The 25,671-nt window shown below is 44.1% G+C and overlaps 1 protein-coding gene and 1 long non-coding RNA gene across 7 annotated transcripts in view; one reads left to right on the forward strand and one right to left on the reverse strand.

The window, feature by feature from the left end:
* The first annotated feature begins 1,260 nt into the window (after positions 1-1,260).
* LOC310906261 lies at positions 1,261-19,858 on the forward strand. Of its 3 annotated transcripts, XR_014589365.1 has the most exons (4): positions 1,261-1,901; positions 3,215-3,283; positions 3,923-4,143; positions 18,021-19,858. It is a non-coding gene; the product is annotated as an uncharacterized lncRNA (long non-coding RNA). The 3 variants fall into 3 exon arrangements; XR_014589366.1 differs by lacking the exon at positions 1,261-1,901 and having other exon boundaries at positions 3,133-3,283; XR_014589367.1 differs by lacking the exons at positions 1,261-1,901; positions 18,021-19,858 and adding an exon at positions 8,978-10,152 and having other exon boundaries at positions 3,133-3,283.
* Positions 4,162-25,671, reverse strand: part of NCAPD2 (non-SMC condensin I complex subunit D2) — a 28,034-nt gene continuing 6,524 nt past the window's right edge. For 2 of the 4 annotated variants that reach the window (XM_083855369.1, XM_083855367.1), the window contains 22 exons: positions 25,082-25,216; positions 24,488-24,572; positions 23,498-23,675; positions 23,170-23,291; positions 22,024-22,233; positions 19,898-20,072; positions 18,314-18,398; positions 18,045-18,178; positions 16,954-17,086; positions 15,337-15,421; positions 15,070-15,231; positions 14,615-14,829; positions 12,836-12,947; positions 12,392-12,515; positions 12,039-12,194; positions 11,657-11,834; positions 10,531-10,625; positions 8,204-8,284; positions 5,981-6,167; positions 5,634-5,760; positions 5,343-5,501; positions 4,162-5,179 (listed from right to left, as the gene is read on the reverse strand). In XM_083855369.1, coding sequence (XP_083711495.1) covers positions 5,097-5,179; positions 5,343-5,501; positions 5,634-5,760; positions 5,981-6,167; positions 8,204-8,284; positions 10,531-10,625; positions 11,657-11,834; positions 12,039-12,194; positions 12,392-12,515; positions 12,836-12,947; positions 14,615-14,829; positions 15,070-15,231; positions 15,337-15,421; positions 16,954-17,086; positions 18,045-18,178; positions 18,314-18,398; positions 19,898-20,072; positions 22,024-22,233; positions 23,170-23,291; positions 23,498-23,675; positions 24,488-24,572; positions 25,082-25,216 — 3,021 coding nt within the window. In that variant the 3' untranslated portion in view covers positions 4,162-5,096. The remainder of the gene's footprint in view (positions 5,180-5,342; positions 5,502-5,633; positions 5,761-5,980; positions 6,168-8,203; positions 8,285-10,530; positions 10,626-11,656; positions 11,835-12,038; positions 12,195-12,391; positions 12,516-12,835; positions 12,948-14,614; positions 14,830-15,069; positions 15,232-15,336; positions 15,422-16,953; positions 17,087-18,044; positions 18,179-18,313; positions 18,399-19,897; positions 20,073-22,023; positions 22,234-23,169; positions 23,292-23,497; positions 23,676-24,487; positions 24,573-25,081; positions 25,217-25,671) is intronic. The other 2 variants (XM_083855368.1, XM_083855370.1) reach the window with 2 other exon arrangements.

Consider the following 25,671-nt stretch of genomic DNA (forward strand, 5'->3'; position numbering starts at 1 on the left):
AGCATCTGTGTCAGATGTGGTCCTTGGCTCCTCTCTGCCTTTATAGCTTTGGTTCTGGCAGGAGACTGGCCCCAGCTCTCTGCTGAACCACCCCCTGGAGCTCCTTAACCTTTCAGCCCTTTTGTCTAGGGTGATATATTTCAGGGTGAGCTCAGCAAGACCCCTTCCTCTAAAGAAAAAAGACACAAAGGTGTTTACTGAGTGTCTGGGAAGACAAATGTGAGTTGAGCTGCTGCTGGCCAGGACCTGGAGGTGTCTGTCAGGGTCAGGGACAGGGTGACACTTTGAAACTCCTTGTCCCAAAAGGAGGATATTGAAGGCTGCATTGTGTAGGAGTATTGAACATACTCCTCACAGGCAGAGTGCTGTTAATGCTATTTCTCTAATCACTATGAGCATGAACTGCAGTTCAGTTAGAGGTAGGCACACTGCTGGCTGCACAGAACGGACACAAATTCAGCTCCGTGACAACACAGGCTTTTGTTTTTAATATGTATATCTTGGTGAGACAGTTGGGCTGGGAATGAAGAGCTCCTGCTGCAGAAGGCGGGTGAATTCCAGTAGTATACAGAATTTGTTGCAGTGACAGGAGTGTGGCTCTAGTACTATTGGGCATATAATTTGCGGGCTGTCAGTCCCAAGTCACCATCTGGAGGACTGGGCTGAGTTTCCAGAGGAACCGGCACAGAAAAGAGCTTGTCGAGACTCAGCTTGCACTTTCTCAAGCTCAAGCACACAATGGGAGCAGGATAGCAAGGAGCAGATTCCTACCTCCTAAATCTTCTGGCCATTAGTTCCCCCCACTTTGTTTACCTCTTCCATTTTACTGTAGTTTCTCACCAGCTGAACAAGGCAATGAGGTCACTGTTTGGAGATCGGGGTGCAGAAGTCAGCCTGGATGTGATGACAGAAACTAATCAGCAAAGTTTGTCAGGGGAGAGGAATGGGGGGAGTGTACCCCAGTACAGGATTAGCAGTGGGTTTGTTTAACAACACCCCAAACTTCCCTTTGTTCAGTACTGTTGCACAAAACAGTTGGGACTGGACGTGTTCTGCTGCCTGCTTTTGTTTACTTTTTTCAAAGAAGAAAATTAGAAAAAAGTCTTCTTCAGAGATAACAGAAGTCACAGTTCAGATATTTGCTATCTCTCTTTCCCTCCTTCTCTCCCTTTCTTCCTTCCAGGCATTTTGCACTTGCAGGTGCAGATTTGTGAGTCCATTTCTTCTCTGCGCAAGGAGACAGAAAGTTTTATGAACCTTTTGCATCCAGTCCATGAGAAGTGAGTATGGGCCTTCAGTCTGGAGCACTGATGCTGGAAGCAATGCTTTTGCACACCTGTGGACATCCAGTTTTGTTAGCTCCAGCTGATGGCTGCAGCCCACTGCTGGTGCTGTGTCCAGAGCAGTGTGATGCTCTAGTGATCCTGCCTGGCATTCCTGTCACCCTGGGCCAGCACATGGAGGGGCTCCTGAGGCCCCACCAAGACATTTTGTGGGAAGCAGGATTACTTTCATATCAGCCTTGGAATCTACTAAAGCACAGGGGACTGCTGGGACATGCACCCCACGTGGACATTCGGTTGGGGTGCCTGGGCACAAACAGGGTACGGGGTGTGTGCGCAGAGCCAGCCCATCCTTGTGCTGGATGCAGTAGTGTAAGGAGCCGTGTGGTGTGAAAATTTCAGAGGGATGGAAAAGAAAGGAAGGACAGGAAGTAAGCACATGTTCATGCTGCATGCAAGGTGTCCCAGAGGATGATGCTGTTCTGTACTTCCCTGTCACATGTGGCCATTCTGAAAGAGCTGAGTCAGTGTGCTCGGGCACTCCTGCTGCCGGCAGGAGCAGCTCCGCTGGAACACGCAGGTTACATGAGTCACAGTCAGTCCTTTCCTGAGTAAAAGGTAAGTGCAAAAGTAATAACGCATTGGTTTTGATATGAAATGTAGCAGCCATTTGATCTGGCATCCCTTGAACGGGGTGGCCCCCATACTGCAAGAAGAATGCCAGAAATGTGTTTGCAACTGCTCAAAAATTCCAGTCCACTTGCACAAAGAGAGCCCTGCAGGGGTGGACAGGCTCTGAGAAGTCAAATGACAAATGCTGTCCTTGGGTTCAGTGAAAGCTGGGGCTGGCAAGAGGGAAAGAGACATCACTCTCCTGTATCAAGCAAGAAACTTCAGAGACTGCAGAAAATTTGCAAATTTTCTTGCAGATTCTTGTAAGTTCTTGTAAATCCAGCAAAGCCTGAGTAAAATGCAGGTGCTCAGTGACTCAGGTGCCGTGATGTTGCAGCTGCTCCGTGTCCCAGATCCTTGCTGGGACTGCAGTAGAACTGAATAGTTACTCTAACATGTCCTGGCAATGACTGTGAAGTGAAAAGGCTTTGGCAGACAAGTCCTCGATTGCCCCAGTTTTCTCAGACTCAAATAGGTTATTGTCCTTCTTTTCTCTCTGATGCTAACAAGTTTTCTTTATAAAAAACCTTCCCCCTTGGATGCTGGGGCACTGACTCTAGAGCTTGCAAGACCAGAAGAGTGGTGTCCTGCTGAATCATAATCAGCCTTCTACAAACAGTTGCTTGTATAGGAAAGGAGCAGGGCAACGGGAGACTGGGACATTTGGGAAGTGAGTGAGGTACCCTGAGGGAACCCCCCTTGGCCCAAGGTGATAGGAATGATGGTTGCTTCAGGTTCTAGAAGTGTACAATATTCACATTATTCCACTGGTACCATTTGTAGTTCAGAGCTACCATGATCAGCAGTCCCTAGAGAATGGAAGCACCACTGATATTCGCACTGAGTAATCCCACTGCCTCAGGAGCAAGGGAGTGGGATTACTCCTTAAGCAGTGATTTATGGTCATTGTGGCAGCCACCAAAATAGATGTTTGTGAGGAACAGAAGGGCAGCAAATACCTACTTAAGGCTGTAGCTCTTGTGTAGCTGTCCAAACCCCTCTTGGGTTTTGCCTTATGTTTCTTCAGGACTGCCCTTGCCCGTGGCATAGGATTGCTAATTCTTCCCATATCAGGAGAGGACAGTGAGGGGGATGCTCCACCTGAACAACCTGCAGGAAGGGACCAGTCAGAGCTCTCACTGACTTTTCGTTCTTGCTTGCCCAGGCAGCACAGTGTCTGGGACTGAGCAAAGGGCAGACTGCAAAGCAGGGGAGCCAGCGTGTCAGTCTGGTCACTGATTGTCAAACCCTCCTTCCAGGAAGGTGACTGTGGGGATCTCCTGAAGGAAGAAGTTCAGCTACTTTCAGTAGAAAAGCATGGCCTGAAGGTGAGCCAATACTTAAGAGATTTTTATGGCCACCTCACTTCCTCTATCCACCCATTCATATCTCTGGTACTGCAGCACTGGCAACATATTATCTCACATCTACACAAGACTTATTTCTTGTGAAACCTTGAGGCTGGGCAGACATCCGTATGTGCTGTCCTTTCCTTTTTTTATTCCTGTATGTGAGTGTCATACCCTGTGAGTGGTGAGGGAATCACGTATGGTGTGCATGACTCTGTGTTGTATTTGCTGTCAATGCTGTAGCTGCTACCTTTGCCTCCTGGAGCCTTCACTGAATATTTTATCAGGAAGGAGGGGAGAGGGACAATATTGCTGTAGCTTTCTGATCTTTGTATTTCATGTGATTATCCTGTGGCTACTGGCATGCTCTAGAGTTGAAGCATATCTATATTGGTATTTGGCTATTAGACTGGTGGCAGGTGGGCAGGTATTTTCACTGAGTCATGGGACTCAGTAGGGTGTTTATAAATACACCTGTGACCGTGTTATTCCCCCCTCTACTTGTTTCTGGAAGCATTTTTTAACATGGTTATGTCCATTCAGGTACTGGCATGAAAAACCATATGCTCAGGTTAGTGCAAAGCTATGCACTTCCTAATGATTGGGTTTTTTAAATAGGGATCAAAATAAGCTACAGCAGCTGGTTCTGCAGCCAGTGCAGAAGGTAACTGAGCAGCATGCTCTACTTGCTGGGTGAACCCAGGGTGACCACAACTGCAGGAAGGTGGTAGAACCTCAGAGACAGAGACTGCAGATCTGCGGGAACTGGTGGAGAGGAGGACCACCCTGCCCATTCCTGCCCAGCTAGTGACTAGTCTGCTTTCTAGGCAGCTGACAAGGTAAGAGGAAATAATTCTGTAGTAAGAGCTCTGGGACAAATGCCAACTTGCCTCTAGACAGAAGGTTAAAGGTTATTTATATGATTAACACGAAATCTAATTTAGGGTGCTTCATGTTCACAGGACAGTTGAAGGAGTGCCAGGACTGACTTGAAAGCTGATGTGGCATTTGTGAAAGAAAAAACCTGCCAATTTTACTTGAAACATAATTAGATTTGCAGCAAATACATTCCAGAAAGCAATAAGACAATCAAGGGTATCAGTATACTTAGTAATTTATCAAATTAGTATTATTACAAGTTATTTCTAAAGTTTTAGCATTGGATTGGTTTGGGATTTTTTTAGCTTTTAAAAGATGTTTTTTTTTTCCTGTGGACTTTACCTATTGTTCAAGTACTCTAGTCTAAGTTAGAGAGAGAGAAAGGCTTTCTCCTCACACCCCACTCCCTGAACATTTCTTTGATGAGATATGCACAAGAAAAAGATGCAGGTAACCTTCCCCTCAAAACCCTGCTTGGCTGTACAGGACAAGAGCTTCAAAAAGGATGAAATATAAAAGGACTTAAACCCAGCACAAGTACATTGGTCCTGTGTTAAAAGCTGAACAGTGTGGTATAAAGCATATACAAAATGAGAAAGGAATGTGAGTAGTTTGGGTCTTCTTAGAAAGACTCTTCCAAAGATTTTTTTAAAAAATTATTTTATTAAGAGCAGCTTATTCTCATCTGCAAAACCAGGGCAAAATCAGTCCAAGTGGCAACTATGTTATCTCCACAAAGAAAGGCAGTTATGATTATCAGAAGAAAGGGTTGGAATTGCTTCAGCCTGGTGTTAACTTCCATTTTATCCTCATTTAAAGCACTGCTGTATTATGGGGTACTTCAGACAAGAGAAGGCGACTGTTGCATAAAAAGAGTTTTATTTTTAGTTAAAGACACTGGCAGATGGTTCCCTCAGCGCGGCCGTCGGGCTGAAGATCTGGTGATGGGAGTTGTTTTGGTGGGAGTTTCTTCCTCTCTTAATTCTGCCGACCGCTCTAAAGAGAGTGAAACGTGGCAATAATGAGCACTCCACTGCCTTGAGCAGAGAAATACACAGGCAACCTCCACAGCGGTCTGAAGCCCGTGACCAAAGGGACATCCCTTTGGGCTAAATGTGTAGTCCTTCCCCCCTTAGAGCCCACGTGTGCAGTGCCTTACCATCCTCAGAGTTGTTCTCCTCGTCGCTGGAGAAGGTAATGATGGCTTTTTTGCGTGCAGGGCGCTTTTGGGTACGCTTACGATTTTGGAGGGTGCGAGATGCGGGTGTGACAAAATCATCATCTGTGTTGGCTGGGCTTAGGGGCTGGCGGCGTGAACCTGCCAAGAAAAAGAGAAAAAAAATAGAGCAAGGCAGCAAGCTTCTGTCTGTAAGGGTGAGGAAAAGTCCTTAGGTGTTTCTGCTGGACTGCAGGATCGGGGGAAGGCTGGAATCTCACAAAAGGAACATACTTCCTATTGGTTTGCGCTTGGCTGGCACTGGCATTGGAGTCTGACTACCATCCTGGCATGCCTCTGTTGAATCCAGTCCTCGGTTATGGGAGGCAGACAGCTTCTGCTCCAGCTCTTCAGCTAGAGCCTGATGGAGATGTAAAACAGCAATGGAGGGGAAAAAAAGAGAAGGTTAGAGGAGAAAAGTATTATATCTATAGCAGAATTGCCATGAAGTTAAATAAATAAATTGATAAATTGCTAGGGGTGAGGAATAGTCTGCTTAAAATGAATAACTGCAGGGCTTTCCAGTCACTTTATGTAAATTCAATTGTTTTTCTGGCCTAGATCCTGTCCCACACCCTTACTTTAGTCTCAGGTTTGACGCCTGCTCTGCGGAATCGAGCCAGCACAGTTTGGAAACAATTGTAGACAGCTGGATCTTGCAGCTTATCTGCAAAGCAGTCATAGTTGTCCTGCAGCTTGTGAAGGCCCCGTTCCGAGATTGGAAGCAGAGCAAGGCAGTGGGACAGATCACGGTACTGACGGTCAGTCCTGGAAAAGACAAAGATCACCATTAGCTCCTACAAAAAGGGGTGTGAGGATGAGCACATCTCACCCAGAACTACCAGTATTTCCTGCAGGTGCTTCTGCCCTGCAGAACATGAGATTCAGGTTGTTCTGTTACAGGTCAGTGACAGGGTGCTGTGCCATACCACACATAGCCACCACTGTATTCCATGACACTGACTTAGTGCCTGTCAGAAAATTATGAAGACTCCACTGCTAAAGAACACAGTCACTTGTTTGAAAAGTGTCAGAAGTTGTTGCTGAGCAGGAGGAAAAGACTCAGTGAGGTCAGGACTCCTCCTGGAAGGCCTTATTTCAACCACATAACAAAGCCACCCCGGCTGTTCATTTTTGCATGTTTGAGATGATCTCAAGAAGAAGCTGTATTTGATGTTCTCTTTCCTGATTAGTTACATAAAGAAGGTCATATTCATTAAGTTATAAAGTCAACAAATATCAAATGCTGTATCAGAGAATGACTACATTCAAATTCCAGCAAAAGCTACTGGAATAAAACTAAAAGAAAGAAAAATTAAAGCACAAACTGACATCCATCATGTAGATCACTGTGATGGAATGGGAGGGGAAAAGCAAGGCCAAACACCCTATTTTTAATATACACAAAGTGGGGGCCTCAAGCCTGTCCAGCACATGCTGTCTCAGGATGCTCTGCTCAAACCCAGACAGATGGAGAACAAAGCTGCAGCATCCAGATGTTTCCACCTTTACAGTCTGAATGACACCTGGCAAGTTGCTATGTTTAGAACTCCAGAAATGCTGAGGAGGGTGATGGTGGCTGCAAAATCTTTTCTGAAAAGCTCCTGTTTTAGCCTAGAGTGAGAGTCTTGCTCTAGCAGTACCACTTGTGTGCACCAAGCTGATCACCTCTGTGGTACTGAAATATCAGGACATTCTACTAAAGGCGAGACACAACTTACACACAGATGGTTATTTACAAATCTGGTGTGAAGAGCTCACCAGTGGACCACTCTCCACTCTTGCTCAGGAAACAAAATCCAAATATTTTGGGAAATATGCACCTCCCTGAGGCAGCTGAGAGGTCACATGCCCAGGCACTGTGCACAAGTGGCCAAGATAAGCAGACAGCTTAAATCTCAAGGGCAAAACCACAACAATGGAGAAGAAAAACCACAAGAATGGAGGAAAGCAGGGTACACTAAAGCCAGTGGAAGTTAAAATGAAGATCTCACTGGAAGAACATGGCAAGGAAGAAGATAAATTTCTGTTATTATTCTTGGAAAGAAACAAAAAGTGTATGCCTGGGTCAGTGAAGTTACAGCTGGGGGAGTGGGGGAAAAGCAGCAAAAAACCTCCCAAACCCAGAAAACAAAATGATATCCCAGATTCACAGCATGGGTCCTGTACTCTATACTCTGTACTCAGCAATGCACAAGCAAGGCATGCACATCTTGGAGATGGAGCAGAGCAAAAGCCGAAGTGCATAGTGGCACAAGCCCTAGGTAAAATAAACCAAAACAGAGTCCCAGGTGTAGACTTGGTACTGAGCAGCCTGTGCACACAGAACAAGGACAGGCCTTGTGCTATCAGCTTGATAGTTGAGATCACCCCAGACAGGACTGCCGGAGAGATCCCAACTTCTCAGCTGAACACACTAATTTCTTAGCTGAGCTGTAAGGTAGTAGCCTGTGGAGAAGGATCACAAAGGTATGTAAAATCCGCATGTGGGATGTCTCCTTGCTCAGCTATAATGCAGCTCTAGACTGTCACAAAACTTTGCCCTGAAAAAAGGAAGGAAGAGGGCTCAGTCACTGCATAATAAAGCCTGAAACCTTAATTTATAAGTATTCATGTACTTTTAGGAGAAGGTAGTTAAAAAAAAAAGGGAGACCTTTTTATAAACCAAGTTACGTTGCATTTGTCACTTTGCCATGTGAAGAACATAATGAGAAACTTTTACAACCACCACATACAAGCTCATTTCTTCTGAAAAATCCTGAGAAACAGAAGTGCTTGGCAGGAAAATGAAGATTACAACCCACCTGGCAGTCCGGAATCTCTGACAAAGTTTCTCCACCAAGCTCTCTGTTTGTTTGTCTTTTGTAATATATGAAAACAAATGTCTGCAAGGGGGGAAAAAAGCGCAAAATATTAGAGCCCACAGAGGAATCCTCATTCCAGGTAGGAGGTGTGCTGAAAAGACAGCAGTGCTGACTTCTTATCTGTTCCTTCCATCCAGTTTTAAGAGCATGCAGCACCTCCAGACCATCTCCTCACTTCACAAGTTGCACTGACAGACCAGTTTGTCTGACAAACAAACCTTGAGGGGAGCACAGTGGCATGCAGTATTTTCCCCCCTCAAAACCATGCTTGTGACTTTTTCACTACTAAGTTGCTGAAAATGTGTTGTTGCATTTTGGATCAATGTAAAAGTGAGCACTACTTTGCACTAAAATGGGAACAAGGCCTAACAGAACTTAAATGCTAACCTAACCCATTTTTCCTTAGCTTCTTGAGGAACAGAGACACCTGGACTTTAGCACAGTTAAGTACTTTGTGTATTTTGCACTATGTCCTCTTAGAAATCACTGAATAACTTCTATTTATTAGGAAGGTCTTGCTGCTTTTCCTTCTTCTTGTACCAACATTCCTGTTAACTTCAGCTCAGTCAGGTTGCCACTGGCCTTTATATAATTGTTCTAAAGCACTTCCTTGTTTAGACTTTGTTATGTCTACAGCCACCCCACCAAGCTGCTTTTCTAAGATATATAACAGAGACAGCAATCTCAAGAGTCCTCCCTTTGCATTTGTTCCAGCATCCATTCATCTTTAACTTAAATGACCAGAACTGTGGCAGCACTCCAAGCAAGATCTCACCAGCACTGCCAATGCTTCCCTCTACCAGAAAAAACTGGGCTGCTAAAGCAGGAAGTGGAATGTACCTCTAACTTTAGCCATACCTTTACAGAAGAGGTTAAACAACTTATAAACATTCAACCTTATACTTTGTTTTGCTAGTTTTATCTCAGTTTTTATTACTGTAACTCTCATTCTCCAAAGTTAGTCCTTTAAAGTGATGGTCCTCACATTAACTTATCTTATTTACACCTCCCTATTCTCCAGTTTGGTAAGTATCCCTGGAGCATAAGGCACTGTTTCATTCCTAGCCTGTGCTTTTGTCCACCATGGTTTCCAGGTTAAACCTGATCCTCTCTACAATGTAAGCATTTCATATAATGCTGCATGGGGAAATACTTCAGTTTCAACTACTAATTCCCTTTTTTTCCTTTTTAAAGGATACGTGGTGTGTGAACTGATGATCAGGTCTTTAAAATTGATTATCCTTATGCTAATTTGATACCTGTCTACATTGTTAAATCAATACTGCCTCTTCTTATTTGCCAGACACCTCCAGTTCTCTCCATGTACGTTGTCAAAAAGTCAAAAGTCCATCTTACACCTGCTTTAGCTCCACCAATCACACTTGAATGCAATTGTTACACATACGCTCAGTGTGTGTAGTAACACCTCCAGTTTAATATTAATTAAAAACAGTACTGAGAATTCCAAAATTATTTGGATTTTTTCTACATGCTGCCTCTTGTCTCCCTGTGATGGTTTGCTTCATTTCAGACATTAACTTCCACTTCTACATGTGCTGTCAGGAACCATAAGCTATAATTCCCAGTATTTCACATTACCCTCCTTAATTAAAGCAAAATGTCCATCTACTTTTGCCACCATAAATTAATTTTACTCTCAATTACACCTTCACTAGTAGACCTTTTCTGTGTATTGCAATTCCTACCTATCCAAAATCCCATCCCTCTTCCTAAATGCACTGGATTCTCATAGAAAGACTAGTTGAAAAATCACAGGAGATTTTCCTTTTCTTCTCTTCAGTAACAGCAATACTTTTGTCTAACCCCCCCCCTCTATAATCCATAGGGATTCAAATTACTCAGAAAACCCCTCATGTAGTTAATTTTCAGAAATGAGAGGAAAATGTCTGTACTTTACCAATAAAGACATTATTAGTGCTGTCTATGAGCAATCAATAACCTCAGACTGAAATAATCCAGTAGCCTGACTCTAGAGTATAGAGGTTTCTTGGAAAAAACCAAACCAACAAGCAAACCCCCCCCCCCACCTACTCTTTGTAGAGTCCCTCCTCACCCCCAACTGTGTGGTGTTAAAATCAATTCCCCTCAGCATGACTCCATTTCCAGTACAGACTGAAAAAGTCAGATCAAAGAGAACTGAAAAAGCATTTTGTACATGTCAGTGTAGTTTTTCTTCACTTGATATGGCACCCCCTTTGCCTAAACGTATTCCTAGATAATAAGAGATTTATTTAACCTCAGAATACCTCATAATAGTGTGGAAGGATTCCTCCTCTATGCCACTGTTAGGATCTGAGAGATGACTGATGATGTCTGGAAGCAGGTTGTAGACAGCATTACCCTGTGCAGCACACAAATTTCTACATGAGATACAGAATTATAAAGGGTAATTTGACTCAAACCAAATAAGCTGCCCATTTAAAACGACCTCCTTTCTCTCCACCCTAAATCTACTGACTGAAAGCATCAGCTTTTTGAAACAAGCTGTACACAGCTGGCCAAACCTATCCAGGGCTATTTGGCTGGGGGAAAAAAAAGCCCAGCCAACAAACAAACTAAACACTGCACCCCAGCTCTGCTCTTTGGCAGACTTGGATGCAGTTTCTTTGCCTTCCAACCCTGTCACAACCCAACAAAAAAAGCTTTCTGATAAAGGAAACAGCCCTTCACTCCATGGAACTGTTTCCCATCTTGCCTGAGAAGGTCCAATCCATATTCTCTTTCCCATTGCTTTTACATAGCTTTGTCATAGGTGCTGCAGAGATAGGAAGTCAGTGCAGTCAGGTGGCCAGCTCTGCTTTAACAAAGCAAACCAAGACAAGAAAAGCCCCAGTGTCACTGCAGCCTCTCAGGCAGTAAATCTCAAACTCTGAAGGGCCTATGTGAGCTGGCAGATGGAATGAACAGTGTACTGGGGATAACGCTGCTCCTATTCTTACCTGCTTGGGCAGAAACTGCTACAATTTAACTATCTCAGTGTCTCACAGGCAAGAACAACTCAGAAAGGTTTCAGAGAAGGTGCACTGCCTGAGCTATAAGGTCAGGGAAGTCTGCTGTAAGGCCTAAAGGTGAGCTACAGACAACTGCTCCTAACCCTGTGCTGGGCATACACAAGAAAGCAAAGGGAAAAGGCAGTGGTCTGGGGCCTGCCTTCCAGTGTAAATGGATGAGGTCAAATTCAGCAATATGAGGCAGGGATGAAGCAAAACTTGTATTACAAAATTTCTTTTAACTACCCTAATTCAGTCCACGGAGAGACAGACCAATGGCTCTACGCTATTAACACACGTTCTCCTGGACTTACATAATTGATCCAGCCTCCAACAGCCCTTCCCTGCTCTTGTGAAATAAGGTTCCTGAGCATCCACTTGCCTTGTTGGCGAGTTCCCCGAAGAAGTTCTGAGCCACTCCCACGATTTCTTCCTCTGGGTCTATGAGCAGAGCTGCCATTTCACTCACTTGGCCCTTCACCTTCACCATGTCTTTGAGGATGAGGTGAGTCATGACCAGCCCAGCTGTCTGCCTCACACTCGGGCAGGGGTCCCGCAACCTGACAGGAGCAAACAGTTACTGCAGAAATCAGCAAGGGAGTGTCTCTGAGTTACTGGTACTCGTGACAGCCTAAACTCTGTCTCCCTGCACCAGCATCTTCAAATTTGCTTTTTTGGGTCATTCTCACCTTCTGGAGGCCCAGTGTCACCCTTCCACAGCATTTGCATTACGTGTCTTCTCCCAACAATGAGTGTAGCAGTACCTGGCATAGAGATGTGACGTCCAAGGCTCCACCAGGTTGGGGAAGCGGATGGCTAGATCTCCTGCTGCAATAATGAGGTTGGATCTCACACCAGGCAAGGTGGACTTCTCCATCATTGTGAACAGCAGACGCAAGTGGGAGTCACAGAATTCAGAGCTAACAAGACAGGGTACAGGAAAGAAGGGATAGATAGCAAAATTCCATCTCTTGGAGAGCAGAGGAAAAAAACAGTTTTAAAAAAAGCAATCTATGAACACTCTTTTGTGTTTGTCTTTTCCTTGGGAAAGGAATTGCAACATTTGCTTTAGTACTAGGAAGGCTAGAAAAAGAACTCTGGCACAGCTCAGTAGTACCTGACCATGCAGAGTTTGCCAAGAGTGAGGGCTGCAGCAGCTGACAGCGCCGAGTCACTGTAGAGTCCAGGGTTGTTGCAGATCTTCAGCACCAGTGGAACAAAGGCAGAGAACAGGTGCTTCCCTAGAGCGTGGGGATAAAGACAGTGAGCATGAGAGTGCTGTTTGTGCACCCTGCTTTAAGAACAATTACTCCATTTATCCCAGAGCTGCTGCAAACTACGGTTAGTTTGCAAAGTGGTTGACTCACTTTCACCACTGAACAACCACCTCCAGAAAGGCAGAGCCAAGAAACAGACAGCCTACATGGAAACTGGCACCATGGAAAATGACAGTGCTTCTTTCCAAAGGAAACAGCCTTCCTCTTTAAGGACCTGTCACCCACTGTATCTGCTCTTTCACACAGGTAGACAGCTAGTATTCCTTGGTGGCAGCCACACTTACCATCTAGAAGTTCTGTCTCACAAATGCTGCGGATGAGCTCGGCCTCGGTGTCATCAGCTGTGGCTCCCACAAGGCCCAGCTCCTCCTCCATAGTGGTCTCATTCCCTGTGCTCTGTGCAGAGAGAAGACTGTAAGAAAGATGTCAGGCAACAATAACCTCTTTCTTCACAGGGTTCTTTTCTCTCAGGTGTGAGGTATATGCATGTTACCAGCTGCACAACTAGAGTGGAGAACAGACTGACACAGAGTGTAATAACCCACTTTCCCCCAAGAACTGAATGAAGCTGTGAAGGGTAGTCTGGGATTTGCCAGTCCACATGCTACAGAACACCAATCACAGGATCACATAGTTAGGTTGGAAGGGACCACAGTGGGTCAGCAGGTCCAGCCTACCTGCTCCAGCAGGGTCTTCCTAGAACACATTGCACAGGATTGTGTCCAGGTAGTTACTGAATGTCTCTAATGAGGAAAACTCCATAACCTCTTTGGACAGCCTGTTCTAATGCTTGGTCACCCCCAGAGTAAAGAAGTTCATCCTCATATTCAGGTGGAACTTCCTGTGCCATCAATTTCTGCCCATTTCCTCATGTCCTAATGCTTGGGACCACCAACAACAATCTGGCTCTATCCTCTTGGCATCCCCTCTTCAAATATTTAGAGACATTGATGAGGTCCCTTCTCAGTCTTGAGGCTTGTAAGAGGCCCAGCTCCCTTAGCCTTTCCTTCTAAGAGAGATACTCCAGCCCCTTAATGATCTTTATCACCCTCCGCTGGACCTACTCCATGAGCTCCATGTCTCTCTTGTAATGAGGAGCCCAGAATGTAAAGAAAACTTAAACTACTGACTCCACTAAGATAAAACAGACCTGGGAGACATCCAGCATCAGTGTGTGAGTCCTACATAACTTAAGGCACATTCAAATACTAAAAGCAAGAAGCTCAAAGCAGCCTTTGAATTACTGGTTTTGTGAGCAAGATTATGGGAAACCTTGTAGCAAATAAAAAGCAACACAAGGGAAGAAAGGAGAAATGTGCATTGCAATGGGGACCAAATCTGTATCCAACTGCTACTTTTTTGAAAATCTCATAATAACCTCCTTCTGTGTGGAAAATGGTAGTGATATCCACCTGATAAGCAGGTGGATGAGGAAATGAACTACAAAGTTCTCTGTAGACTTAGCAGTATCAGCATCTAATAGAGACTGGATATCTAGATGGTCACAATGTTTTTCTCTATTCTTACCCAGGAAAGTCAGCCTCATTACACTCTGGAAAAATGTTCCAAAGTAGACCTAACCAAACAAGGCATTTGTAGCATCCAAATCGCATTAGAAAGACTACTGTTAAACCTTCATCATTACTTCCTAACAGAGGAGAGGACTTTCAAATCTTCTGGACCAGGGCTCTAGCAAGCTTTTTTCCAGAACTCAGGGCACAAATGGATGTTCTTCATCATTACTGCATCAGTTGCAAAAGATTGCACTGCTAAGAAAGAAGGTGATGAGTGAAAGGGGAATGTTTGCCTGAAGCAGGAGGATAAGCATGGCTAGCATCCTTCAGTCCCTCCCCTCTGACTCTTCAAAACTCAAGACCAGTGTGGGAGTTTTAGTGAATAGGGTCATTCGGCTCTTCCTGTCAATCCTGACTAATATGGGTTTGTTTCTATTCATGAAGCACACACTGCCCTGTACCTCATGCAACCTCAGGATTTCTCCAGAAGTTTGCTGTAGCTGGGACACTGGAAGAGCTGCCCATAGGAAAAAACCCCTTGGTTCTCACCCGGGCTCTCTGCTTCCTAGTGCTGGTGTCAGATTTCTTCTTGGTCTTCTCCTCTTTGAGGATGCGGCGTCTGCGTAGCTCTGCACTCACAGACACTTCCAAATATGCCACCTGCTGCAGGGCCACCTGTCCCACAAGGGACACCAGGTGCAGCAGCAGGAATGTGGACAGACTGCCAGCACCATCAGAGACTCTGTGTGGAGAATCCTCTGCATCTAAAGAAAAATGACCACAGTTTGGTGTTGATCCAAACCTCTTCCCCATTAGTTAGTGCCAAGTGTAACTCAAGTATAACCCATCTCCACACTCCACAGACTCCTTCGCAGCACTTGTGCCCTCCCATGCCAACACTTCCACCAATCCCTCAGCTCTATTCTCCTGCAGTTACTCAAGGCCACCCAAAGCAGCACAGGAAACCATAGGCAGAGATTTCCTTCATCAGCTTTTTTTCTCACCAGCTTTCTGCTCATCAGCCTCCTGCAGCTTCTCCAGAGCTTGCTGACTGCACTTATGCAGGATGTCAGCACAGATCTCCTCTGCCCCTTCTGCCAGCTGGTAGATGAGTGTTACAGCTGACTCCATGAAGGGGATCCAGTGACTGCTTGGCTGGGCAAAGCCTGATGAGAAGAGGGAGCAATGATAGTCACACATACCAATGATAATACAGGTGGTCTCACAGCCCAACTCCATCTCCTCCAAACCTCCTGCTGACCTGGGCTCACCTTTACTCACAGTCTCACTCAGGCAGCCAAAGAGCATGTGGTCCTGTGGCAGTCGAAAAGGGGCACTGTTCTTCTCCAGTGCTGGCTGCAGAGACAACAGGTGAGTTACACCCATGGGAGCAGCACATGAGATCTCCCCATGCCCTTCCCAGTACTTAACCTTCCTGTGTGCACAATGTTAATCAAACCCATGCCAGGGACATCCAATACTGCTCTGCAGCTAAACATGCAGCAGGGACACTGCTGTCACTTGTGACAGCATGGTGACCACACTGAGTGGATTTAAAGCTGGGCCAAATGATGATCCCAGGCCAACCTAGGCAGTTCCACCATCTCACCTTAAATCAAAATAACTCTTTTGAAATGTCAAAAGGATTAATTTAAAATCTGATGTTATTTACTCACTCTCTACAATGAATGAAGAGGGAAACCCCTGAAGCATCTTGGAGTCATCAACAGTAAGTCAACTTGCTTTGGGGTATTCCAGAACCATATGGGTTTGTTTAAAAGCAAAATACCATCAGTGGAAATAACACAGGATCAGTCTGGATCCAAGACCACCTCACACTTAGGTCGTTGCATATATTCTGTATCAATCACACCACCTTTTAGGTTGGGAGTAAGATAATCTAGAGAACTACTAAACCAAGTTTGACAATACCTGAGGTGTCTCAGCACACCTATGTCTGCCTGATGAATATATGCTTGAACAAAACAGAATTTACTTGAGGATTTACCAGCTTTCAGTAGCTTGAAACAAGAACTCCTGATTCACCACAATCCTCTCCTCTGTACTGAATTTCTGGCTGGGAGGATGGGTGGGGGAAGAAGTGCTACTGCCAGGCAGTCAGTCAAAGATTTTCAGTTCAGTCCCTTTTCACATACAAGCTTAAATGCAGACTTAAGTCAACCAAAAATTGAATTACAGCCATCTTTAGAACATTTAGGAATGTTGTGATACATGTTAACTCATGAAGTTCTTGCAGCAACATCCCCAGTGGAAGGGGCTGTCACAGAATTATGTGCTCTGTGAAGGAGGACTGCTTTTGTGATAGAACTCTTCAACCAAAATGCCCCAAATAACTGAATCAAACCCTTTTTTTTTTCTCAAGTGCATTAAAAAAAAAAGTGTAAATTGTTTCCCAGGGAAAGAAGCCATCAACCATCATGTTGTTCTAAGTACAACATGGACAGGTTTGAAAACCTTTCATGTTTAATATTCTGCTGTACAGCTGACAACTCCTGAATATCAATTAATAGGGAGGGCGAAAGAATCACACCACCAGAAAACATCAGTAGAGGAAAGGGCTTCATGGTTGAGAAAACACAAATCAGTTTAGAACTGGGAGTCTGAAGAAGAAAATTGAAAGGAAAACATATTTTCTTGTGCACTGAACTCTTTACTAATTGAATTCAGCCTGTTGCCTAATGAAAATTCTTCTATTACATGTTCACTGATGTGTGCTAAGCTTTCCAGACAGTGCTGCTGAATGGTCTTAACCTACTTAATTTCAAAATCTGTAAAAATTTAATTACACCCCTCTCTTCTTCCATACAAACAATTTCCCCCTTTTCTTTGTTTCTTGGATGACCTCAAGAATAAACCCAAAGCCTTACCTTAGGGTTACTGGCAAGCTTGGATATAACATTGCATACTTCTTGAGGCAGCCTATAGTCTTCACAAGCCTTCTCAGACAGCCCCATTGTCACCAAGATGTCCAGGTTGCTACCTATGATCTCTGGCTTTCCTCTGTGGAATGGAAGGGAATACCACATGAGGTGCTGCTGAAAGTTTACCGAAGTATGGCTAAGCAAGTGTGTGCCTTTTAGAAGGGAGTGGTTTAAATAAGAGGGGAAAAAATAAACCCCATCCAAATGACTCTAGATACAGCTAGAGGAGCAGCAAGCAATATTCCACAGAAACCAGCATAACCCACTCTCCACTAAAAGATGAGTTTCTCCAAAGTGATCAACAGTGGGCACAGCCTTTTTGTAAAGAAAGAAAATTCTTGACTCTTTCCTATCAGAAAGGACAAAAATGTACAGGGGTAAGAAAACCAAAAATGATGGAAAGTAGGAAAGAGTCCAGGAAGGCAGGACTTGTGATGTATACCATTCCTTCCCCTACTCTGGGAAACAAACCAAACCAACATTATCCAAAAAAAAAACCTAATCCCACACACACCCATTCCCCTTTCTGCCTGTGAAAGACCTTTAGGATCATCATTAGCCAGGCCGATTTCTGACTAATGAAGGACTGAAGTAAGAACAGCAGGAAGAGTAGGTAAGTTGAATGCCAAAGGGTTACTGGGCTGGGAAACTGAGGTGAAAACCATTTAGTGCAGATTTTTTTTGCCCCCAGAAAGTGAAACAGATTCATTTTTCTTCATGCTCAAGGCTTCAGACATCTCTACTCAGCAGCTTCTCACTGTTCCTATCCAAACACAAAGCTGCAGAGTTGGGACACTGTAAGCTCTGGGAAGGGGTGGGCATTCACACAAGGAAAATAATCTCATAATAATCATTCAGAGGCTGTGCTGGTGGGATCCAGCATGACTATGTTTAGTTCCAGGCTTCATTACCCCAAGACAGGGTTGCTATTTTTGAAGCTAGAGCCAAAGAGTCAGCTGATGTAGCATTCACATTCAATAAAATTGACTCCCTGTACATCCTTCCACTCACAGGCTTCGACCTGGCCCCAGGCTCACCGTGCCATCATCCCCAGCAGCATGACAGCAGCGCGGCGTTCCAGCGGCGAGCAGGGAGATTTTTCCGTGAATCGCTCCCAAAGCAGCTGGGTCACAGCAGGCTTTATTTCATCTTTCTGCACAAACTCTGAGATCTGCAAAAGGAATGCAATTAAAAAATTAGAGACAGGTAAAGAAGAATGAACTTCAAAGTAAAGACGTAATCTGCAGTGACTACCGTTTTAATAAAACAGATACACAATCCAAACCCAGTCAAATCAAATACTCACTATTTCCTCTAAGCACTGTATCGTTCCCAGTGATGCATCCACCATGATGAGAGAGAGAGAATGCACCAGGGCCTGTGCCTTGGCCCTTTGAAAGGGGAAAAATAACAATAAAAAAGTAAAAGGTAAAGAAAAAGCAACTGTCACAATTACTGCCCTATTGAAAGAGCTGAAAACATCTGTTGAATAACAGAAATGATCCACAGGATTAGGAAAACTCCCACAACCATCTTGAGTTCTTGAAGTCACCCAACTCAAGTGCCAATGACCATGATGTGGGCTTAAAAGTCCATTGCCCTGCACACTGGTGCTCCTTCTGGTGCTCAAAGAGCCAATCAGAGGCACTAAGCAGCTGCTTTCCAGTTTATTCTCAACCACAAGTCAAAGTACAATTCCCTACGAACTGAAAATCTCTCTATGAACAAATGAGGATGGAGCACAAACTGTAGAAGTGCTGTCTCCAGGCAATATTGTCAGGAAGAAATAAGAAACAGCAGGTGCTCTTTATTGCCCTGATGGTACAAATGAGGGTGAGTTATGGTGCATCTCACCTGGGATCACACTTATTGCACAAGTATCCAACAAAACTTACAAGTGAATTGTAAAGCACTAAAAAAGGGCAAGTGCCTCAGCAGAGAGGAGACACAGCTCTTCTCTAGTATGGAAGAAGCAAACTTGCAACTGGTAGCCAGCTCCCACCACCAAATCCTCAAGAAGGATAAGCAACAGACCCTTTAACATCCTCCCATCTAAGGCATGTAGAAATTGTTAGAAAAAGATTTAAGATTGGTCTGACCGAAATACAAATAGAAATAAATGTGAAAGCACCCAAATAAGAACTAACTTTGTATAGTGAGAAGGATAAAGAAATGGGGAATGTGTTGTGTACATCAGAAGTAGAATGTGAGCCAGGCCACAGCATATATAACTTGTCAGAAAAAAAAAACCTGAGCACTGGTAACAGAAATTTAGTTTCAACTTTAGACCACACTGTTCCTCTTATTATGCCAGCAGAATGAACAACTACAGTTTTAAGAAACTCAAAATGGGACAGCTGACATCAGCCAACAACTTTGCCCACAGAGAGTGGAGTATATAAGACTCCTGGACATGGGATGACTCCATACCAACAGTTGACTCCTAACGGGCTGAAATTCATTGTTGCCAATCAAGAACCCTGCTGGCAAGAGAAACATTCATAATTAACACTTCTTGTTCCCTATCAGATAGGGACCCTACCCAGCCCATTTAGGCAATGCTTTGTACAAAAGTGAAATTTATAAGAACAATAAACATTAGTGCCTGACAGCAGTTTAACTTCAAGAAATTCTCAACATCTGCTTCGCAAGGTCTCACAGAGTTTCGCTGCATGAATTTCCTGCACATGAGCTCTATGACAAACCAGTAACAGAAGCTCAGCAGTAGGTCCTGCAGGAAGACTGGGATACTCAGATAATAACCTTACGTTTCAGCTCAGCATGAAACATGGCAACTCTCAGTTCTCTTCCTGTCCATACCCCATTCCCAACAGCAGAAAGAGGATGGGGGAGGGAAAGGAAAAATAAATCCGATTAGGAAGGTCCATACCTCTCTGAATCCTCGCTGGGGCTCAGATAGAGCTGTCTGTAGGCATTCAGCACAGCCTCCTTAATTCCAGGCTCCTTGGACCATATGAGGGGCAGCATCCTGCGGACTCCAAGCAGTGCCTGGGGCACACCAAACTGTGAGACTGTCACGAAGAACTCAATGGCTTCCTGCACCACTGCAGAGAGAACAGTTGTGATAGTGCAGTTCTTCCCCAGTTACCATTAGTGAGGCCACTAAAACAAATTCACAGGAGTACTGGTCTCACAGCAAGCTCTACAAGCATCTAGAGATCACTACTACTGTCTGCAGAGGGCTGGAGTCAGAATGGGATCACTAGTACAAAGATGTAGATGTCCCAGAAAAGAGACACAAATTAACAATATACAGCTTAATCCAATGTGATACGGTTAGGCAAAGGGCACAGAGATTATCTTTGAGAAAGAACAAAATTCTCTTCTGGGAAAGAGTAGCTTTGGGAAAAAAGATCTCATAGTCACAGCAGACAGCTGAATATAAGCCCCAGTGCAATGGTATAACTAGAGGAACTAAGCTATTTGATATAAAAATGGGGTAAGGAATACTGTGTTTGGTTCCAGCTTGACTACTCCTGAAATAGACTGCCCAGTCTTCTCATAAAACAAAACAAAACAAAAAAACCCATTAAGTTAGGGTCACAAGCCATCCACAGCAGTGATCAGAGGAGCTGTATAACAAACAGTTCATAGAGTCTGACCTCTGGTTAAATAAGAGCATTTACCAGTATAAGCTCTTACAAATCAGAATTAAGGCCATCTAACAGGTGAGCTGGTATGCTTTCCTTGCCTCCAGTCACACAAGAATACATAAATTTGCAACAGAAGAAAAATTTAGATCTCCAAATATTAAATCTTTAATTAAAAAAGTCTAAATCTGAGCAGACACATCCCTTAGCACCAGTCCCTTCCACAGCAGCATACTCTCTCCAAATGGAGACAATGTCTCAAAACACCTCCACTGTTCAGACACTGAATTTTCCTTCCTTATACTACAGCACAGGACAACAGGGAGATGAAAAGTTATTGACATTTGTGTATCCGTTTAAAAAACACCCCCACAGTCAAACACCATGTGTTTCAGTACCAGGCAGGGCAATTTCTTGGCCTTGCACTTCAAAGGACCTGTAAAGACACTGAACCCAGGAGTTCATTTTCGTGTGTGCAAATAGCTAATGACACCAAACCTTGCCAGGGAAGCCCACATGCTTATTGCAAGTAACATGAGCCCTCAACAGAGATGAAGCCTCAGAAGTGTTTGCATGAAGTCTGGGGGACTGTAGTGCCCACACTCATCCATACCCCAGATGTGTGCAAGTGGATGTGCTGGAGAGGATGGGAGCAGGAGTTGTGCCCCTCATCCCTTGGAAATGCCAATTTTTGATAAACACTACAAAAAAGTCCAAGTGATTACAGTAGTTCTAATATTAAATATCAACAGCTGAATTAACTCAAAGGCCTTCTGATCACCACCTTTCTCTATGGCACTGAAGAGGCCCAGGCCACAGAACCTGTTGATCAGGCTCATGTTTAACCAGATAAGAAAGTCTGAGGCAAGGTGAGTTAGATGAGAGCAGCTGTTTAGTTCCCCTCTCGTGGCCATCGTAAGAGCTGAAGCTGTGTCAGGGCACTGAGCACGTAACAAACCCAGCTTCACTGGCCAGGCTTACTTTGGGAGGATCTCAGCTGAGAGGATGAACATCCATCCCTCCCCACAGGAGAAAGGGTAACTTCCACAAGTAAACTCCCTTTGGTCACCTGGATGTTTTTTTTTTTAATTTCAAAAAGTTCAAATACATTTTATTTAATAGTTTTTTAAAAGCAACTTTTAAACGTATAAAAAAGATTTTTTTCAACCTTGATATTTATAAAAATGTATTCCTAAAAACCCTATTCATGCCCTATTCAACCCCTTCATGATACTCATTTAGATGGTGCTTGCTTTTCCAATACCCCAGAAGTGTCTATGACATCTGCTCAGTGAAGAGCAGCTCCTTCTCCTGGAACTCTATCACTCCAACAGCTTCTCTCAAGCAAGGAAAGATCTAGAAATGCTGAATGGGAATAAAAGGACCCCATGGTTATTTCACATACCTGAGACAGAATTTTCATACATCATCTTGCTGATCAGGTTCAGAGCTTCTGTGATTTTCACTGAGAAGTTGTAAGCATCTTGCAGGTACTGCACCAACATCTCCTGTTTGACCAGCTCTGTTTGAGTCTGCTCTTCCTGTACAACCTCTTCAATCTTATCACTGCTCTTGTCACCTGGAGGATCCTCACTGTTCTCACCTGGGCATGAACCTACACAGCACACTTGTTTGTGAGCAGTACTGAAGACACAAGAGAAACAGGCACAGTTCAGGGCATTTTAACCCTCCACTCCCCATCCCACAGTGACACCTTCTGAGAGCCAGGATACAAAAATTCAAATTCTGCCATCAGACCTAGCTACAAAATCTCAGCATGCTGTGGAGCAAGTTCCAGTACTACAGTGTGATGCTCCAGGGACATGCCAGCTTGGTAGACAGGTACAGAAAGGCATGGTCCAATTGGGGTAAATTCCATTAAAATGCTGATGGGGTTAATCTGAACTTGATAATTCCCCAAAGATAGATAAGGGCCCTAAAAGGGAACCAGGGAGAAGGCAAACACTACTACTCCCTAGCAAGGTTTGTGCAAGTGCGGAGAGTTCACAAAGCTAATATTTCTAGACAACAGACTTCCAGCAGAAATATGCTCAATGTGATTGGCTAAGCAACCTTATGCAGAAAGAAACACCAAACATAAAGTATGTCAAGGCTTGAAAATACACCCAGAGGTTCAGGCCCCAGATAACCAAGACTTTGCTTGAACCTGATACTTGGTCAAGGCTGCTAAGGGTAAGCATTACATGCTACCACCTGTTCAGGAAGCAGAACTCCTGACAAATTCAGGCAGAAGGGTGGGAGTGGCAACACTGGCTTCGCTCCCCTCAGATATTACATGAGTTAAAGCACCAGAAATGTACTTTTACTGGGACCATGTAACTGTTCCAGCCACAAATTAAGATCAATATGATCCAGCTACGATGCCAAGGTACTAGATCAACCAACAATGCAGAGATGCTGCAGCTCTGGGAGCTGTCAAGTACACACAGACTGAGCCTCACAAGTCAGAAGGAGGGACAGAGCATTCCAGAGGGTTTTAGTCTGGCTCTGGCATTATCTTGGATTTAAGGAACAGAGTGATAATAGATACCTGTGTGAAGTCTCTTCAGAACACCCAGGATTGTTGCCTCCTCGTTTTCTTCCCCAGGGCCAATGAAAGGTTCCTTTCCCTGGAAGCGACACAGGGCCTTCTGCGTAAGGCGGGCTGCACTCCTGGACAATGACATTGCCCAACAGAGTATCAGCAACACATCAGAGCAGAACATAAGGGGAACCATCCAACTTTGCCCTGAACACCTGAGAGAGCAGCTCCTACCAGCACCTCGTGCTGGGTGTCCACGTCAATCTCTTCCTACACAGTAATGTTACTGAAAATCACCCCTTGAGATAAACACTGTCAAACTGCAGAGCCTTCTTACTTGTAATTCAGCTTCTTCAACAGCCCAGTGATTTGCTCCACTGTCTTCTCCATTGTTTCTTCAACTTCCAGCACCTCCTCTTCCCCTTTCTGCAGTGGTTGAAAGAGCTGTTGTACGGCAGCTCTAATTTCTGGCAGCATTGCTTCCCACTCTTCCTCTGGGGCAATCACAGGAGCTACTTAAAAATCAGAGGGCATTAAGAACACAGACTCAGGTGACACTTTTAATGGGAAGGAAAAACTCATTGGGAACTTAGAAATTCTACTTCCCCTACCTCCTCCCCAGGCAGGCACTATTCCCATTGCTGATCCCCCTAGACTGCACTACGAATGAGACAAGAACTCTGACATACAAAATTTTTTAAAAAAAAAAAAATCCCCCAAACAAACAAACAAAAAAAAAACCCCAAACCAACAAAAAAACCCAAAAAACCCCCCACAAACAAACAAAAACAAACAAAAAATAAACAAAACACACACACACACAAAAAAAAAAAAAAAAAAAAAAAAAAAAAAAAAAAAAAAAAAAAAACACCCAAAAAAACCCCAACAAACCCACCAAAAAACCACACCACCACCAAAAAACTCAACAAACCCACTAAAAACTACTGAAGGTAGAAAAAAAAAAGACAAGTAAAAGAACCATCATTTGTCTAGCCTTGGACTTCGTGCTGCCTAGTGTGACTCAAGCAGTCCTTGAGTGGTAGAAAAGAGAAACCTGAGAGGGTATTCATAGACATTTTCAGTTCTTACTCTAAAATAGGATATATAGCTATAAAGACTGTTGATTTAGACATAGATATTAAAATGATCCTTTTATAACACCACCATAAGGAAAACTGTTGTGAGTTTAGTCCTAGTTATCTGGTATCACCATCTTACACAGGTAAGATCTGAGACAAAAGCTGTCACAACCTGGGAGCAAATTTAACATGAGAAAAGTAAATTCTGGACTGTCCTAGAAAGTGGAAAGAAGAAGAAAGGAAATTACCTTCTGTGGATCTGCAACGATCTCTCATTTCTTTCAGTTTCTGCATTTCTTTCTCCAGTGGCTTATCCAAGTCAGCACAGCTTAGCTGAAGATGTCAGGAAGAAGAAACATGTTAGTTATGCTCCTTTTCTGGAAATGCCAGAATTCTCCTCTCTCTTCCACTCCCTGCTTTAGCTGTGAATCCCTATAGATAACCCTGTTTTGGGAAACTGGAATAGTTCACTCTGGCCCCGATCTTAGAATGAGAACTGCTCTAAGTTGCTCTGAGTCTAAGGCTCAGAAACTCAGGAGAAAGTGCAGCTGAACACAAAGAGCTGCAGATCCACAAAGAATATTCTAAAAAAATAATTTTGATCCTAAGGAGAGAAACCTCACAGCAGACTCAAAACTGCTGCAGCTTTTTACCTCAATAACATCCCTCCTGGCCTTCAGCATAGCTATGAATTTACCAAGAGAGGGATCAGCCCAAAAAGGCAAGATCTGAACCAACAAGACCAGAAAGCTGCCACCTTCAGAGTCAAAGGCTGGAGCACACTGCAGATATTCAGCCTGCAAACAGACAACTAACATATCCACCATATAAATCAGAATTACCTTGCTGGAGAAGGGATTGTTGGACAAAAACGCAGCCAGGAGCTGGATGGCATTTTTAACCACTATGACAGATTTGTCTTTGAGCCGCCCAACAGCCAGTGACACCACAGACTGAAACTGAGTCAAAGGCAGGGCCTAGAACACAACAAGAGCCCAGATAAAGTTATCAAGAAGGCTCAGAGACTTGGCGAAAGTTTACTGCAGACATATTCATGTATTAAAAAGCACAGATTACAGATTTACAGAAAAGTCTAGGGCTCAAAAGACCTCTGGATATATTCTGGTCCAGCCTTGACAGAAAGCAAGGATTTAGTTTATCCAGGATCCTGTTGAGTCTTAGTATATCTGGTAACAGTGATATTTTCCCATACCAGTGTGTGGAAAGAGGCTGTATGCTATGCTCTTTCTTCTAGTTTGTCCTGGTAAGAATGAGCAGCATTTAATTTCCACCCCCCAATTCCCCAGCCCCTGGGATCTTTGGTCTCTTGGAAGAAACTGCAGACACCACAGTACACAGGGACAGCACCTTTCTCTGTTAAAACTTCAATTAAAAAGCAGGGTGGCAGGAATCCCCTCAGAACACACAAGAT

Source organism: Zosterops lateralis (genome assembly GCF_965231275.1).
Source record: "Zosterops lateralis genome assembly, chromosome: 2".
Taxonomy (NCBI): Eukaryota; Metazoa; Chordata; class Aves; order Passeriformes; family Zosteropidae; genus Zosterops; species Zosterops lateralis.